Raw genomic sequence first — 16,206 nt, forward strand, 5'->3', positions numbered from 1 at the left:
AAACCCGCTGCATCAGGTATTTGCATTTTGTGGTTTAATAATTAAATAGCTACAGATAAGTCAGTCAATAAGCAACCAAGTACACATTGTCATGTATCTTATAACCTTAAAAAAAAATCAGGGATGGGAAGCACCAAACACATAGTTGAAGACTAAAAAAGAGACATGTTTTCTTAAGGATCTTCTCTAGGAAGAGATTCTGGTCTTCTCAGAACCGGTACCCCTGCCCTAGTCTGCTCTGTGGCTGTGGAGCTAGAACAGATGGCACCACTGTGGCTCTGGTGCCCGCGGGAAGGGAGGTCTTCCCAAGGGACATGGCTGAAGGTGCTGCCTCCCCCTCAGCCAGGTCCTGTGCTGTGTAGAGCTTACCTCCACTCTTCTGCCCTGAGGAGCCCCATCACTGAAATGGCTGGACTGAATTTCAGGGGTGAGAGGGAGGCACCAGTTCTCTCAATCTTTTCTCTTCCCCTAGAACTCCAGCAGGTAAGGCTTTTGGCCAGAAGAGCTGAGCCAGAGAAACTGCAGGGGAGGGTTTAAAAATGTGAGATTCCCCATGACAGCATACAGATTTTATACCAAAAAAAAAAACTCCTCTTATGAACAGAAGAGCTTGGGGGTGGGGTGGCGGGGAGAAATCAAGCAAACATATAAGAGAATTCCATTGTGGAAGTTCTTTAAATAACTTAAAGAGAGAGAATTAAGATTTTTAGAGGGATTTCAGTCCCCTACCTTGAAAAGCTGAGAACTAAGAACTAGTCCTGTTAACGAAGTCTACAGAGCTTACTGATGGGTCATTTATACAGAGGCTGCTTTGAAATTAGCCTTCACTATGGAAATTCAATTATGAATAGCTCTAAATGTCACTGCAGACCTTTCAAAAATAACAATTTTCTTCTATGGAGAGGAATCCAGCTAAGAGTTAAGTTTAACTATCCAAGTGATCTAGGTGATTAGTTTTTATTAAAGTATTTTCCTCATCTTTTACAAAACTAAACAACATCAGCAAACACCCATGAAAGAAATGAATTTAAAATCCACATGTGAGAACAGTAAAGAGAAAAATGGGTGCCACACATCTCTGCATGGGGTTGGGGGGGTGGGGGGGGTGGCGGTGGATATTTTTAAGTTGTTAAGAGCAATTTACAAAGAACACAAGACTCAACCAAGCCATTCTTTTTGTTGGTTAAGTAATTAAGATGTTTTAAGGATTCCCCCCGGTGGTACTATGAATTCGGTGTTGGACTGCTGGAACCCTAAGACCAGCACTTCAAACCGAGGAAGATGAGGATGTCTGCTCCTGTAAGGATTTATAGTTTTGGAAACCGTACACAGGGTCACTATGGGTCAGAAGTGACTAGACGGCACTGAGTTTGGTTTACGGTTTGACTACTGTAGAATTTAGAAACCCCCAGGATGCAATGTTTAGATTTTTGGAATTATCCACTGGTAATACATGCAAAATTCTGAGTATTTAGTTCACCTGTGAGACCAGGCCTACCTTACATGCAGGAGCTGAAAGAGACTGACATAAAAGGGATGCTGGTTAGACTGGTACCTTTACAAATAAAAAGAAGGGAGAGGGATTTAAAGTAAATATTTTGAGATTACCTTCGATGGCAATACGCTTTTTGGGCCAATCCTTTGATTCACGAGACACAGGTTCTTTGACACGAATACTTATCACCAAATCAGCCAAATTAAATTCTAAAGCATAGAATCGAAGCAGTTCCACCCAGAGTTGCCCAACTGGTACTGAAAGTTGATGCTTTAACTCAAATATTAATGGTACCTTTCAATGACAAAGAGAAAACATACAGGTTATCTCAAGATCAGCACACTTTGAAAAACCAAAGATGAGTCTAGTATCAAATTTACAAAGTTGAAAAACCTCAAAAACATTCTAGGTTTGATTTGGCTTGCTAGTAGCATTGTATTGCTTCATTGCGCCCTGGAGATTACAGTATGCTTAAACAGTCATTATAAATAGAATTATCAGAGGTAGCTTTTACTTAACCTGAGCGCTCACTGTGAAATAGCAATAATGAGGAGGAGGGATGTTTGGGGGTTGCTGTGACTCTGCACACTGAGCTTTTCCCATTACTGCTGCTGGGAGGCCCCTCTGACCAGTTACAGACTCACAGAAATGGACAGCAGCGGCAGGTGCAGAGGAAAAGGGAAGCCCTGGCAATCTACACAAACACCATGAATCTGCTAATGGCCATTCATTTTAAAACTAACTGACATCACAAACTGATCCTGGTTATAATGAATAGGATTAGTTTGACCATCTCGTAAGTCCTATTATTGCCATAAATCTCAAATAAGAACACAAACTAATGTAATAGGTTACAAAGTATACAGGACTCAGAATAGGAAAAAAAAGGGTGTGTGTGGGGGGTGTCCCTAACAGTGACTCTTGTCACTTTACAGTGACTTAACTTCTTCATTTATCTAAGTTGGCACCACAGACACAGTAGCTAAGAGAATTGACTTCAGAACAGACAAGCTTAGATTAGCAATCCAGCTAGTTGTATATGATCCTAGTCGTGATTTCCTCATCTGAAAATTATGGGTAATAGAACCCACCTCATAGAGTTGTGGGTAGGATTTACTGACACAGCACCTGCAAAGTGCTTAGCTGGCTAATACCACTCACTCAGAAACAAGGAAAAGCAGCTGGTAGACTTGGTCTTGTTGTTTTCTCACTTAGGCTTATTCTTTTCACACACACAAAACCACATGTCATGGAAAGAGGATGTTAGAACGGTGAGATGCTCTTATGAGGTACTCTAGTTCCACTGCCCTGTTTACAAGGAGAGGGGACTAGAGCCCGTCGAGGTTGGAAAGCTTGTGCGATAGTTTATTGTGCCAGCCTGGCCGATAAACACAAGTAGGATTAACTGAAGGGCAGAGGGATAAATGGCTCGGTGAGCCTCACCTTGCTTGTTCTGTGCCTCAGTTTAAAGGGGTACACTACCTGTGGGATGCCTAGCCTGTGGACTGTGTCGCTGTAAGTTGAGGTCCCTTTAAGCCCACATGATTGGAATGTTCATCTCTGGAGCTGGGGACCGACAGTTGATGACAGTTGGGGACCTGCCTTGCTGTTTGCTGCCTGGATATAATAAGCCCAGCTCTCTCTACAGTAGGGAACTGGCAACTGGCGGCTCTCAAGCCTTAAAGGACTGCAAGTGTCTCACTGCTTTATAATTTAACTGTTAATTTCTTGTATTATCTATCTGGATATAATTTAACGTTTCATTTCTTGTATTATATATCTATCTTTATAAATATATTTATATATAATTACTAGCAATCTGGTTTGTCTCTCTAGAGAACCCTGTCCAACACAGCTTGTCTGAAGGCCACACCCTATGATCTTACACAATGGCTACCTCTCTCTTATCAACTTCTCCAAACAGCAGAAAACATAAACCAATAGGTTTGTTTTCACCTTATTCCTATAATTTCTCCCCTCTAAGATATGCAAATTGCTTGCAATCTCACTACATAATTTCACACTTCAAAACTAGGAGTATGGTGTTACATTAATTATTAAACACCAACCCCAAAGTTTTCATCAAATAAGATCGTTTCATCTGATGGATTTACAAAGCAGCACAGGTTGAAAATGGAAGTTGTTCAGGTCCCAAGTACTACAGAGGAAGTAGCAAAGAAAATCTCCAGAAGTGGAAAGTCTTTTTTAATCCACACACCTTTCAGAATGACTAATAATTTTAAGCATCTCATTGAGGCACGATAATACCATAACAAGAAACTAAAGACCCTGGCAATATTTCAAGCTCCTGGTATTTGAATGTTCTATTTATTAGTTCTTAAGTAGACAACACTTTCTTTGAACAACACGACACGTAAGCACTAACATTTACTAAGTGCTTACCATACCCTGGGCACTGAGCTAAGCATTGTACAAATCAGTGACCCTCTGAGAAGGTACAGATGTTATCTCCATTTATAGTTGAGGAAACTGGAGCACAGGAAGGGTAAGTAAGTTGCCCAAGGACAAGCTAGTAAATGCGAGTGCTGGGAAACATACACTTGTATTCTGCCTCTGCACTTGCATCCACGATTGAACCTCAAAGCCGGAACCAGATAAAAAGGTGCTGCTCTGGCGGTTACAGGGGTAGGATGGCACCACCTCTCTCCTCTCCCCCATCTTCAAGGACTCTTGTATGACACAATTAAAAAAAATAGGATTTACCATAATCTCCTTGTAGGCATCAGTAAACTATGGACTGGAGGAGTGACAAGACTTTGTTTGTGGGCAGTCTGCCTGTAAATCCTAGTCTCCTGAGTATTTTGTGGCTATTATTGTCAATTTATCCCAAAAGGCATGCCTAAGACATCGTTCACAAATTTGGGGTCGACTTCTATTCGTCTTACTAGTCTAATTACAAAGCTCAGGTTTTTATTTGAAATTCTACTGGTAATTATTTTCTCATTCACAAATAAAATCCCCCTCCTCCTCCCCACAAACCCATCCCCCGCCCCCAGGGTCTAGATGAGGATAAGGTAAGGACAAGTATATCAAATCATACTTAATGATTATCGAATCACATACTTTTAACCTTATGACTTTATAAATTTGAGGAGGCCTGGTGGTATAGTGGGCTACATGTTGCGCTATTAACCAAATGGTAAGCAGTTCATTACCACTAACTACTGTAAAGGATGAGCCTTTCTACTCCCATAAATATTGTTAATCTCAGAAACCCATGGGCATTTCTACCCTGTCCTGTACGGTCACTATCAGTGAGAACTGACTTGATGACAATTGAGAATTTGAGAGAACTTCGCAATTTGAGGTTAGTTAACTTTTCATATATTTAAACCTTATAAAACCATCTTTTTGAAGTTTTTTGAGGAAAGGGTTTATCTTTCAATTTGTGCCGTAGAACCATAGAAACATGTGTGGATTGAAATGACCTGAATTTTACCTTCTCTTACGACTTGTCTACTCAAGAGTCCACCAGGAAATAAAATTGCCAAGAAAACAAGCAAAGACATCCACGCCACAATCAACATCTGAATGAGAGTCAGATATTAAGACCAGAGAAGAGGGTGTGCACACCTGTCCCCTTTTCAGGGCCATGTCTCTGGACTCTCCAGTTGACTCTGCTTTAGCTGAGTCTTTATCCCCTGTGGTGGATTCAGCATACTCCCACACGACAACATCTCGGGTGACATCTTTAAGGGAGAAGTTCCCTAGTTTATTTAATGAAAATTCTTCAATCTAGGAAAAAATAAAATACCAGAGATTATTAATCTTAGAAAAAAAATCATCACTGAGAAGACAACATACTCAGTTCATTCAAAATACACAAGCTATAACTGATGAAATTCCTCAGCGACATCTTTAAAACTTCCTCCAGTAAAAAACAAGGCTGTACTTTGCAAAAGAGAGCGTAGCCTTATGATATACTCCTTTAGTAAATAGCCTTAAAAAGTCATTGTGACCTAGGGGCTATGGTGATGGGTTCTGGAATAAAACTGTCTTAGCCCAATCTCACATCCTTCAAAGTACCAGTTGTGTGACTTTAGGTAAAGTATTCTTTCCTTTAAGCCTCAATTTGTGTAAAACCAGGTAACACTAACACCACCTTCACAGGACAGTTGTGAAATTAGGAAATAAAGGACAGAGGGCATTCAGATAGAGTCTGGCATATCGTAAATGCTCAACTAACTTAAGCAACATTTACTAATGATGTTTTTGAGACTCAAAAATTGTAAAATCTAGAACCTCTGAAGTAGAAAATTCCTAAATTTAATTGTTTTAAAAGGACATTTTGAAAGCATACACTACAGGCTATCAATAGATATTAATGGACAAAATAATAATTATTTATAAATTATCAAGGGTTCAGAGGGAGAAGGGAACGGGGGGGAGGGGAAAATGAGGAGCTGATACCAAGGGCTCAAGTAGAAAGCAGGTGTTTTGAGAATGATAATGGCAACACATGTACCAATGTGCCGGATACACCTGATATATGTATGGCTTGTGAAAAGAGTTGTATAAGCCCCTAATAAAATGACTTAAAAAATAGATGTTAATGGTTTGGAGTTCAGAAGCCAGGGGGTGGGGGAAAAAAGTTGCACAGGTTTCTTTATTGTACACCAGGACTTTTATCACAGCCACTGAAAAGATTCATTGGGGAGCATCTGTGTCATCCTATTTTCAAAAAAATATTACTCCTCTGCTTTGCACATGCCCTGCTCATACTCTCTTACTCAAGATGGAATTAAAGTCCTTTTTAAGACTTCAAAAGACTCAGTATAATCTGGCCCCTCCCATCTCCTCATTCAGGGGTGACATTTACTATTCTCTGCTTGGAATGTAGCCCTGATTGTGCCATGGTTTCGTGTTGGACTACAATCTTCATTATCAGCAGTTTGAAGCCACCAGCAGCTTCATAGGAGAAACACTGGGCTTTCTACTTCTGCAAACAGTTACAGCCACAATACCCAAAGGGGGTTGCTATGAGTGAGCACTGATTAGATGGCAGTGAGACTCTGCTTGGAATGCACTTCTCTCAAATAATCAGATGTCACTTCTTTGAAGCTCTGCTTAAATGACTTTCTAAAAATAGCTCTCCCTCCCCCCTCTTCTAATTTTTTTCTTTCTTTCTTCCTTCCTTTCGTTTTTTTTTTTTTAACCTTTTATTAGGGACTCATACAACTCTTATCACAATCCATACATAAACCAATTGTGTAAAGCACCCTTGTACATTCATTGCCCTCATCATTTTCAAAGCATTTGTTCTCCACTTAAACTCTTGGCATCAGGTTCTCTTTTTTTCCCTCCCTCCCCGCTCCCTCCTCCCTCATGAGTCCTTGATAATTCATAAATTATTATTTTGTCACATCCTGCCATGTCTGATGTCTCCCTTCACCCCTTTTCTATAGTCCGTCCCTCAGGGAGGAGGTCACATGCAGATCCCTGTAATCGGTTTCCTCTTTCCAAAGCACTCTCCCTCTACCCTCCCAGTATTGCCACTCACACCCCACGTCCTGAAGGTATAATCCGCCCTGGATTCCATGTGCCTCCAGCTCCCATCTGCACCAGTTTACATCCTCTGGTCTAGCCAGACTTGCAAGGTAGAATTCGGATAATGATAGTGGGGAGGGGGGGTCATTTAGGAACTAGAGGAAAGCTGTATTCTTCATCGGTGCTACATCGCACCCTGAAAGACTCATCTCCTCCCCTTGATCCCTCTGCAAGGGGATCTCCAGTGGCTGACAAATGGGCTTTGGGTCTCCACTCTGCACTTCCCCCTTCATTCACTATGGTAAGATTTTTTTTGTTCTGATGCTGCCTTATACCTGATCCCTTCGACACCTTGTGATCACACAGGCTGGTGTGCTTCTTCCATGTGGGCTTTGTTGCTTCTGAGCTAGATGGCCGCTTGTTTATCTTCAAACTAAGACCCCAGACGCTATCTCTTTTCATAACCGAGCACCATCAGCTTTCTTCACATTTGTTTATTCACCCGCTTACTCTTCAGCGGTTGTGTCGGGAGGGTGAGCATCATAGAATGCCAATTTAATAGAAGAAAGTATTCTTGCATTGAGGGAGTCCTTGAGTGGAGGCCCAATGTCCTTCCGCCACCTTAATGCTACACCTATAAATATATGCACATAGATTTATTTCCCCATCCTCATATATATTTGCATATGTACATGTCTTTTTCTAGAGCTCTATAAATGCCCTTTGCCTCCCAGCTCTTTCCTCTATTTCCCTTGACTTTCCTCCTGTCCCACTATAATGCTCTGTCCCCACCTGAGTTTCAGCAATACCTCTTCATTACATTACCCTTGATCAGGCCCTACCAGGCCTCCCACACCCACCTCACCACCAATTTGGATCACTTGTTGTTCCCTTGTCCCTGGGTTTGTTAACACCACTTCTTTACCACCCACCTCCCCCGATCCCACTTCCCCCCGGAACTGTTGGTCCCATTGTTTTACCCTCAGATTGTTTATCCAGCCGATCTTATTTAGACAGATCTGCTGAGATAATAAAATGCACAAAAACAAGACAGAGCAAAATCAAGCAACACTCCTAAAGGCCAACAAACGATCCTTGAACTAACTACCAGCTTTTCTTCCTTGTGTTTTGTTTTGTTCTTTGTCAGTGGTTTGTTTTTGTTGTTGTTTTATTGTACATTGTTGCTTGGTTTTGCTCTTTCTTCCTTTCTTACTCAGGTTTACTTTTCCTCAGATAAATGACCACCACTGGACGGGAAAGTACTTCTACCTCGCTGTTATCAACGGATCTCTATGTGGCTTATCCTATGGTAGGCTTTATTCTCAAGGTCTGCACATAAAAGATCCCTGCTTCATTTTCAGTATTAAGAAAGAAAGAAAGTATTAAGTATTACCAAAGAAAGAAAGAAAGAAAGAAAAATCCCCGATGGCTGTATTTTTGGGGCATGCACTCCTAATTAAGAACCATTGATCTGGAACAGACATTTTCCTTGAATGAGCGAAACCCAGGTACAGAAAGGAAAGGTGTTAGATACACAATGTGCCAAAGGAAACTGCTCATCATGTAGGTCTTTCCATGAGGTATATATGCTAGAGGACATTTAAAATTGAGATAGAAAATGAGGGTCCTCAGAGATTGAACATAATTTTGACTCTCTGAAGACTGCTTCTCCTTATATCTTATTATTGTGAACAAACAGCCAAGAGCTGAATTTTTATTTATCCAGAAAAAAGGAGGGATGTTTAATTCATCTTAAAGGCAATCAAACCAATAAAATGATTAAAGATAAATATACAAACGACCCTTGACTGCCCCCCACCCCCTCCCCCCAAAAAATAAAATCAAATCCATTGCCACTGACTCGATTCTAATTCAGAAGCAACCCCACAGGACAGAGCAGAACCACCCCATTGCATGTTTAAGGCTGTCACGTTTAGAGAAGCAGACACCATATCTTTCTCTTGAGGAACCACAGTGGGGTTTGAACTGCTGACCTTTTGGTTAGCACTGAGTGCTTAACCATTACATCACCAGGCTCCTCTTAGACCCAACACTAAATATTATTCTGGAGGTGATTATTAATGCTCTGGAGCTGTGGTTAATGTAGGGATCTGAGTGTTTACATTGTCTTTTACTTTCCTGGGTATAACGAATAAGGAGAAATAAAAGATTAGAAATAGAAAGTTATAGGGAACTACATGCTTCCTGCAGTTTGGAGAGTATATGCACATTAAAGCTTTCAACTAGAAAACTGTACCCAGACAGTGTATCAAACGATATATTTAACATAGGTTCACATTCTCTTATTTGACACCCTCAGGACCACAGTTGTTTCAAACACCCTAGCAATATACCAGGCAGTCTCCGGTAAACACATATTTATATTTCCGCAATGAAATGTATGAATATTTTGCTTAGTAGGATAAGTAAATGCATGCTAGTTCTGGTTAGACTCTTTAGATTTTAAATTCATGGACCTGCAATAAAATCACTGAGATTTTAAATAATAAAAATAAATTTAAAAAGCTTTATACCCATGATCCTAGGTAGACAGGCAGAAGAGGCTCTTTTCTCTGTTGAAGAAAGAAAATGGCCAACAGGGAAAACACATATGGTGGCAAGCCACCTTCTTCGGGGCGATCTATACTGCATAGCTGTAGATGAGAGAAAACATTATAATTTTTATTTTTGGTACACCAATTTATTATGTATAAACTTTAGCCTAAAACCCTGTATTTTATTTCCACATACTACTCAATTTATAGCAACTCCTCAAAACAAAACAAAGCAGTAAAACAGAACACTTCCTTACATTTTTGTAACAGCCTCATGTCATGGTTCTATGGGACAGTTTCGATCTCAGATATTTAATCCTGCTACATGCACAAGTACATTAAACTTACTCATGGAAAGCCCTAAGAGCTTTTCTCTTTTTTCTCCCAACAGTTCTATTGGCAAGTAATTTACATATAATTCAATGGTTCAATCACTCAGTCAGATCCAGGAGAATTGTACAATCACCCCCACATCAATTTGAGAGCACTCCCAATGGTTCAATCCCCTTTAAAATGAGCTATGCACAGTCCATTCCAGTGCTTCCTCCCCCTCCCGGCTTCATGATTCACTCCCCAAATCCCCTTCCCTCCCTATCACCCACAACCCACCAATGTATTCCCTAGATTATCTTCTATCAGGTATTATCATTATGAATTCGCTACTCCTGTGCTCCATAACTGGGAAGCCCCACAGACAATTTAAAAACATATGCTACGGTGGAAAGGATAAAAACATAATAGACAAAAATACAAATAATGTGTAAGAGCAACATTCAAAACACCAGGAAAGAAATTTGTCACGGAACCTGCATGACATATCTACCAGAGATACCTGCGTCCAGAACAAATTCAAGTTGGGTCTATAGAGAGTATTGGGTTTGATCCAGCATAACATGATTATAATGGTCTCTTCCTGATAGTAAGGCTGTTCAAGACCCTTGTCTGTGGCTAGAGGGGATCTGCCAATGGCTCAGTCTGACTAGATGGGGTTTGGGCTCCGCTGTCCTCCATAGCCTTTTACAAATTGGGAATTCATAATTTTAGCTCTGATTCTTTTCCCTTCTCCATTTTCAAAGTTTGTACTTGTCATTTTTGGACCACACAAGCTGGTGTGCTTCTTCTGTGTGGACTTAGTGGACTCATCATTAAGATGACTGCTTGTTTGAATGCAAGTCTTTAAGACCCCAGACCCTATGCCAATTGATAGGCAGGTACCATCTACTTTTGTCACTCTGTTGTAACACCATTATTTTAGTGATCATTTCATGAAGATGAGTATCAAACAGGGCCATGATGTACGAACTGACTGTTGACCTAAGATGGAGCTAGGATTTAGTGTAAGCCCCAAACCCATTCCTGGATTTATACCTTTTTTTTTTTTTTTAATTTCCTGTAACTTGGGAGCCAACACATTGCATAGTTCAGTCATGTCCTTATTTCATTTTTGGATAATCCTTGTCAGCCCATTCATTTGCTGAGGCACACGGTAATGACATGAACATGATGGTTCAATTCAAAGTACAAGCCCTGCTCAGTGTAATGGGCTTTGCATCCTAACTACTCCTGGCTTCTATGTATGTGCATATTCTGCAAGCCAAGGCAGTGGGAGAAAATGTGCACAGATAATCAGGGCTAACAGAAGTAACAAAAAAGTATGGCCAACTTGGTGAGATAACATGAAGTAACTTTCAAAACATTGAATATTGTAAGCCATCAGTTCACCAAATCAGTTCACCAGTGAGGCATCCTCTATTCATTCTGGACACGAAACAACTCACTGCCATTGACTCAAAGCATTGACCTAAAGGGCAGAGTAAACTGCCCCAATGGATTTCTGAGAGACTAATACTTTACAGGAGTAGAGCTGCTAGTAGTTTCAAATAGTTCACCTTGCAGTTATCAGCCCAAAGTATAAACCACTGAACCACACAAGTAACAGAAATGATACATTGTTACTACTACATCTTAATCAGTCAAGCCAGCTCTGGTCTCTCTGAAAGGAACTTACAAAGAATCCCAATTTTATAATCATGACTTGTTGATACATTTCAGGGAATGCTAAGTGGAATCCAATTTGGGTCTTCTGCGTTACATAAATGTAAGGAAGATCAGAGAAGAGTCTTGCACTGGTTGAAGAGTCTTCAGGTTTATTATTAGAAATGGTATGTGACACTTTGGTGCTTTACTTCACAAACTTTTCTTATGCTTACAAAATAGCTCTCACCCTTAAGAAACAGGTCTCAGCCCTTGGATTTGGCCCCAGAATAGGATTTTTTAAAAGCACTATGAGCCAATCTTATCTTTTGGGAAATATTGCTACAGTGAAACAGAAGCACGGGTGTTTCCTTTCTTTAAACCTTAAGAAGTTTGCTCTACTACTCAGATACTAAACTCCCAATGTCTACAAAATGCCAACAAACATTTACAATTAATTGATTGAAAATCAAAGCACAGTGCTCACACATAGAATATAACCATGCATTTGAAGAACTCTAACTTACTTTTGCCCAGTACCTAAATGCAATCACCAAAGGAACCAATTTTGGTTCTAGTTTTCCAAGGGCAGTTAAGTGATTGGTTGTCAGACAAGCATTTTCATTTCCTGCACTCACTGTACAAAGAAGACCACTGTTGGGGGAGAGAGAAAGGAAGAGACAGAAGGGAAAAAGCATTACTCAGATATATTTTGCAGAACTAAAATTTTGTGGCTTTACATAGTTCAGGTATTGGGTGGGTAGGGAAAATAAGAAAACGTATTGTAAAATGTTTCAAATGAGAGAGTGATTATTCTATGCAATAATGCAAGTGTTTTCCTGAGAGTAGGAGGGCTCTGTCTAATTCATTACAGCCTACAAGCCACCCAGTTAGTGTTGACAGCAATGCTTCCGGATGGAGGGAGAGATACATGGTGGAAGTCACACTGTCACACAGCATGGGCACACATGCTGCCAAAAAGGAGGGCAAATATATCAGATGGGAGCAAGTGGCCATGCATTTTACCTACTGGAAATAGGTCAAAATGCTTTCCTTTTCAGTACTTTCACACGTTTAAAAAGAAAACACTCTTTTACGTACTGCATCAAATGCCAAACGTGCAGGGAGAGCGCTCGTAAAGATGCATATGTAAAGAACTTTGTAAGGCTTTTCTAATTCTACAACTTGGACATTAAGGTCTGCACCAAAACATGTGCTTTGCGCAACTGATATTTAAATTATAAACAACATAAAGAGCGGAGACCTCTGCTTTTCTCTGCAAACCACCACTGGCACTCGGGCATGGAAATCTGCATCAATATCAATAAAAGAATCTGTGGAGAAAGAAGTAAATATTAAGGAAGTTAATTAACCTTTGTTTAAAAACCAGAGAGACACAAGTACCCATGATGACCTATTTGGCCTTTTGAAAGACTACTACACTTTAAATAAGATCTCAAATGACTGGAATCGGGAGACAAAAATACAGTATTCAAGAATCAAGAAATCAAATTCACTTAAAATTCTCTTGCAAAGCTGATGCTTCATTAGAAATGATTATATAATTAGATCAAAACATTGAAATGTAATGTAACATGGCTAAGAGAATTTGAAATATGAATAGGGCATTTAAAAACAAAATTGTCTCAAATGCTAACTAAAATGTTCATGGTCAAATATCCACTGAGCAAAGAAGAAAAATATGTTTTATTTAACCCAACCAAGAAAATTGTGTGGTAATCACCTAATCTGGTGTTAATTTAAGGACTAAAAGTGTAGGGGTGGAGTCTAGACTGTCAATCTGAAGATAACCAATTAAGACTTCTGTGTGGGCATGGCCTCCTCCTGAGAATTCTGGGAAATCTGGTACTTCCTCCATTGGAGGTGGATGACAACTTCGCTCTCTCTCCTACTCCCTGGGAGACACTGCAGAAGACAAGCCACATGGATGCAACCAGACCTCTAAAGCTGGAGAAGTCACAGAGAGACTCCTGTCAGCCCAGAGATGCTTAGAACACCACTGGACCCAAAGACTTTCTACCCACTGACTTGTGATTGTCCTGCATTTGGCTTCATTATATGTGTTTCGTGAGTCTGAAGAGGACTCTATAGATTGGTATCGGACATATGGGCTAATATCACACTTATGGCCTTGGACTGGATTGGGATATTTTCTCAATGTTCAATTCCTCTTGTATATAAAAGTCTTTCTTATACACATATGTGTCTTCATGGATTTGTTTCTCTAGTCCACCCGACTAGCAGAATGAAAACAAGATCTGGTGGCTCGGGGGTTAAGGACTCAGCTACTAACTAAAGGTGAGTGATTCAAATCTATCAGTTTGCTTCTCCAAAGATTACCAAAAAAAAGCAAACTCACTGCCATTGAGTCCATTCCTTGCAGGGCAGGGTAGAACTGCCCCCATGGGTTTCTGAGATTGTAACTCTGTGGAAAGAGAAAATCTCATCTTTCTCCCAAGGAACAGCTGATGGTTTCAAACTGCTGACCTAGCATTGAGCAGCCCAGAGAGTACCCACTACATCACCTATAAAGATTACAGCTTAAGAAACCCTCTGGGGCAGCAGATCTACTCTGTTCTGCATGATTGGAATTGATTTGAGAACGGGTTTCGGTTGTAACCATATGAAGCCAGAAGGGTCTCAGCTGGCCAACTAACTGAATTGGGCCCAACTATTTATTTTGTCATTAATCTGGAGGGGCCATACCTAGCTACCTTTTGTAAAATATTAATTTGAAAAGTAAATTTACATTCATAGAGGTGTAGTGGTTTGCTTACATGTTGGGGTGATAATGGCATGGTAAGCAGTTCAAAACCACCAGCCAACTCCATGGGAGTTTTACCCTGTCTTATAGGGTTGCACTGGAATTGACTTGAAGGCAAGAAGCTTGGTTTTTTTTTTTTGTTTTTTTTTTAAAGAAGCTTGGTTTTTAGTTTTAGTCTTGGTCTCATTCATCTAATCTTTAAAAATAATGATATTATTAAGCTAAAAACCTTCCTAAGAAATGGCTAAAATGATGATGGCGACATACATACAAATGTGCTTGACCCAATTGATGTATGGATTGTTACAAGAGCTGCCAAGAAAATGATTTATTTAAAAAAATTGAAAAGGTTAGTCTGTATAATACATCTACTAAAAAGACTAATCACCTTACTAATGATTCATGGCCATTTGCTTGAGGTATCATTTCCATAAATACTTAAAACCACCATTATTCCTATTTTCAAAGTTTGAGAAATAAGATATACTGAAGTTATAGACAAAAGAAAAATGTTAAGGGTAAAAACAGATTTAGACTTACCACTATTCTTTAAACACTCTTGAACAAGTAAGAGGACATCTGGTTGAGACATCTAGGAAAGAAATCAATATGTCAAGTACACTGTAAGTAATTTAGCTTCACTGACATAGGCATGGGTATCTCAAGTTTCCCAAATTATTTTTCATATCCAAAGAGCTCCCTGCTCCCAGAGTAAAGAACTAATCAAGGTGCTGTGCATGTAAATTGGCACTAAAACAGAGGAGTCCCAAACAAGGAGTGAGTGTGGGCAGAAGATATACACTATTCTGAATGATGAATTCCTGAGGTGATCAGCATATTAGCGTATCTCAAAGCTGTAGCAATAAGTTACCAAATTGCTAACATTAACACCTGTAACTAAGCTACTTCCACAGGTTATTTACTGATGTCTTTATTCTTGACTTTCTGTAGTCATTGCTCCACCTATGAATCCAAATCATCTAAAAGGATGGGTATGACCCCCTGAAAACCTGCCACTGACTAATGACAGCACTTGGGTCAAAGCCCAAATCCTTACAAGACCTTGCAATTTGGGCCCCACCCACTTCTCCATTTGAATCATCACATGCTTTCTTTTCTCTGGGCTCTTTACACTATTCTACCTATCCTTCTACTCCATGAGTAGTGAAGATTCTTGGTGATTTAAGGTGTCTGTAAATGCTGCACCCTCTGCCTCAAACATTCTTTTGCCGTCCCTCTCCCCCCAGGGCTAGCTCCTTTACATCTTTTAGAGCTCAGTCTAAATGTTACTTTCACAAAGAGTCTTTCATAATTGATCTACCTATCATTTCCCTGATTATTTTTTCATAAGCTTGTTCTTTGCACAGCTCTCATGATAGCAGGGGGCTTCAAAAGAGCTACTGGAAAAATTTCATTACCTTTTATTTCCATTTTCCCATAAACTTGTTGACGCCCCTTATAATTAAGTGTATGGTTATTATGTATGTTTAGCAGCTAATCCAGAAAGAGGTCTAGTGCAAAATCCTATCTGTTTTGTGCTACAGAATCTGGAATTGTGCCTGGCACGTAAAAGAAACTCAGTAATTTTTTGCTAAATAAGTGAATGAGGCCAGGTAAAAATAATTCCTATGCTTGGTAATAAAAAAAAGAAAAGAGATTATGAAACAGTACATGTGGGGTGGGGAAGTCAATAATCTGTATTTTTTAATAGACACCCCAAATAAATGAACAATGACCATTTATACAGCTAATCCATGGATCAATGGAGGCGATCTAATAACTGTTCTGGCCAGTTTTACAATCTGACTCACTGACATCACACCTGTGGTTACGCATGGTTCTTTGAAAACATAATTGTTTTTGAGCAAAGGAGATAGGTCAAAGAAGAA

The 16,206-nt window shown here is 39.8% G+C and overlaps 1 protein-coding gene across 5 annotated transcripts in view; it reads right to left on the minus strand.

Moving 5' to 3' along the window:
- TUT7 (terminal uridylyl transferase 7) overlaps window positions 1-16,206 on the minus strand; it is a 71,612-nt gene that overhangs the window by 38,219 nt on the left and 17,187 nt on the right. For all 5 annotated transcript variants that reach the window (XM_075549784.1, XM_075549783.1, XM_075549780.1 and 2 more), the window contains exons 7-12: window positions 14,858-14,909; window positions 12,797-12,866; window positions 12,060-12,186; window positions 9,538-9,657; window positions 5,090-5,251; window positions 1,609-1,789 (exon numbers count right to left, since the gene is read on the minus strand). In XM_075549784.1, coding sequence (XP_075405899.1) covers window positions 1,609-1,789; window positions 5,090-5,251; window positions 9,538-9,657; window positions 12,060-12,186; window positions 12,797-12,866; window positions 14,858-14,909 — 712 coding nt within the window. The remainder of the gene's footprint in view (window positions 1-1,608; window positions 1,790-5,089; window positions 5,252-9,537; window positions 9,658-12,059; window positions 12,187-12,796; window positions 12,867-14,857; window positions 14,910-16,206) is intronic.

Source organism: Tenrec ecaudatus, chromosome 5 (assembly GCF_050624435.1).
Source record: "Tenrec ecaudatus isolate mTenEca1 chromosome 5, mTenEca1.hap1, whole genome shotgun sequence".
Classification (NCBI taxonomy): Eukaryota; Metazoa; Chordata; class Mammalia; order Afrosoricida; family Tenrecidae; genus Tenrec; species Tenrec ecaudatus.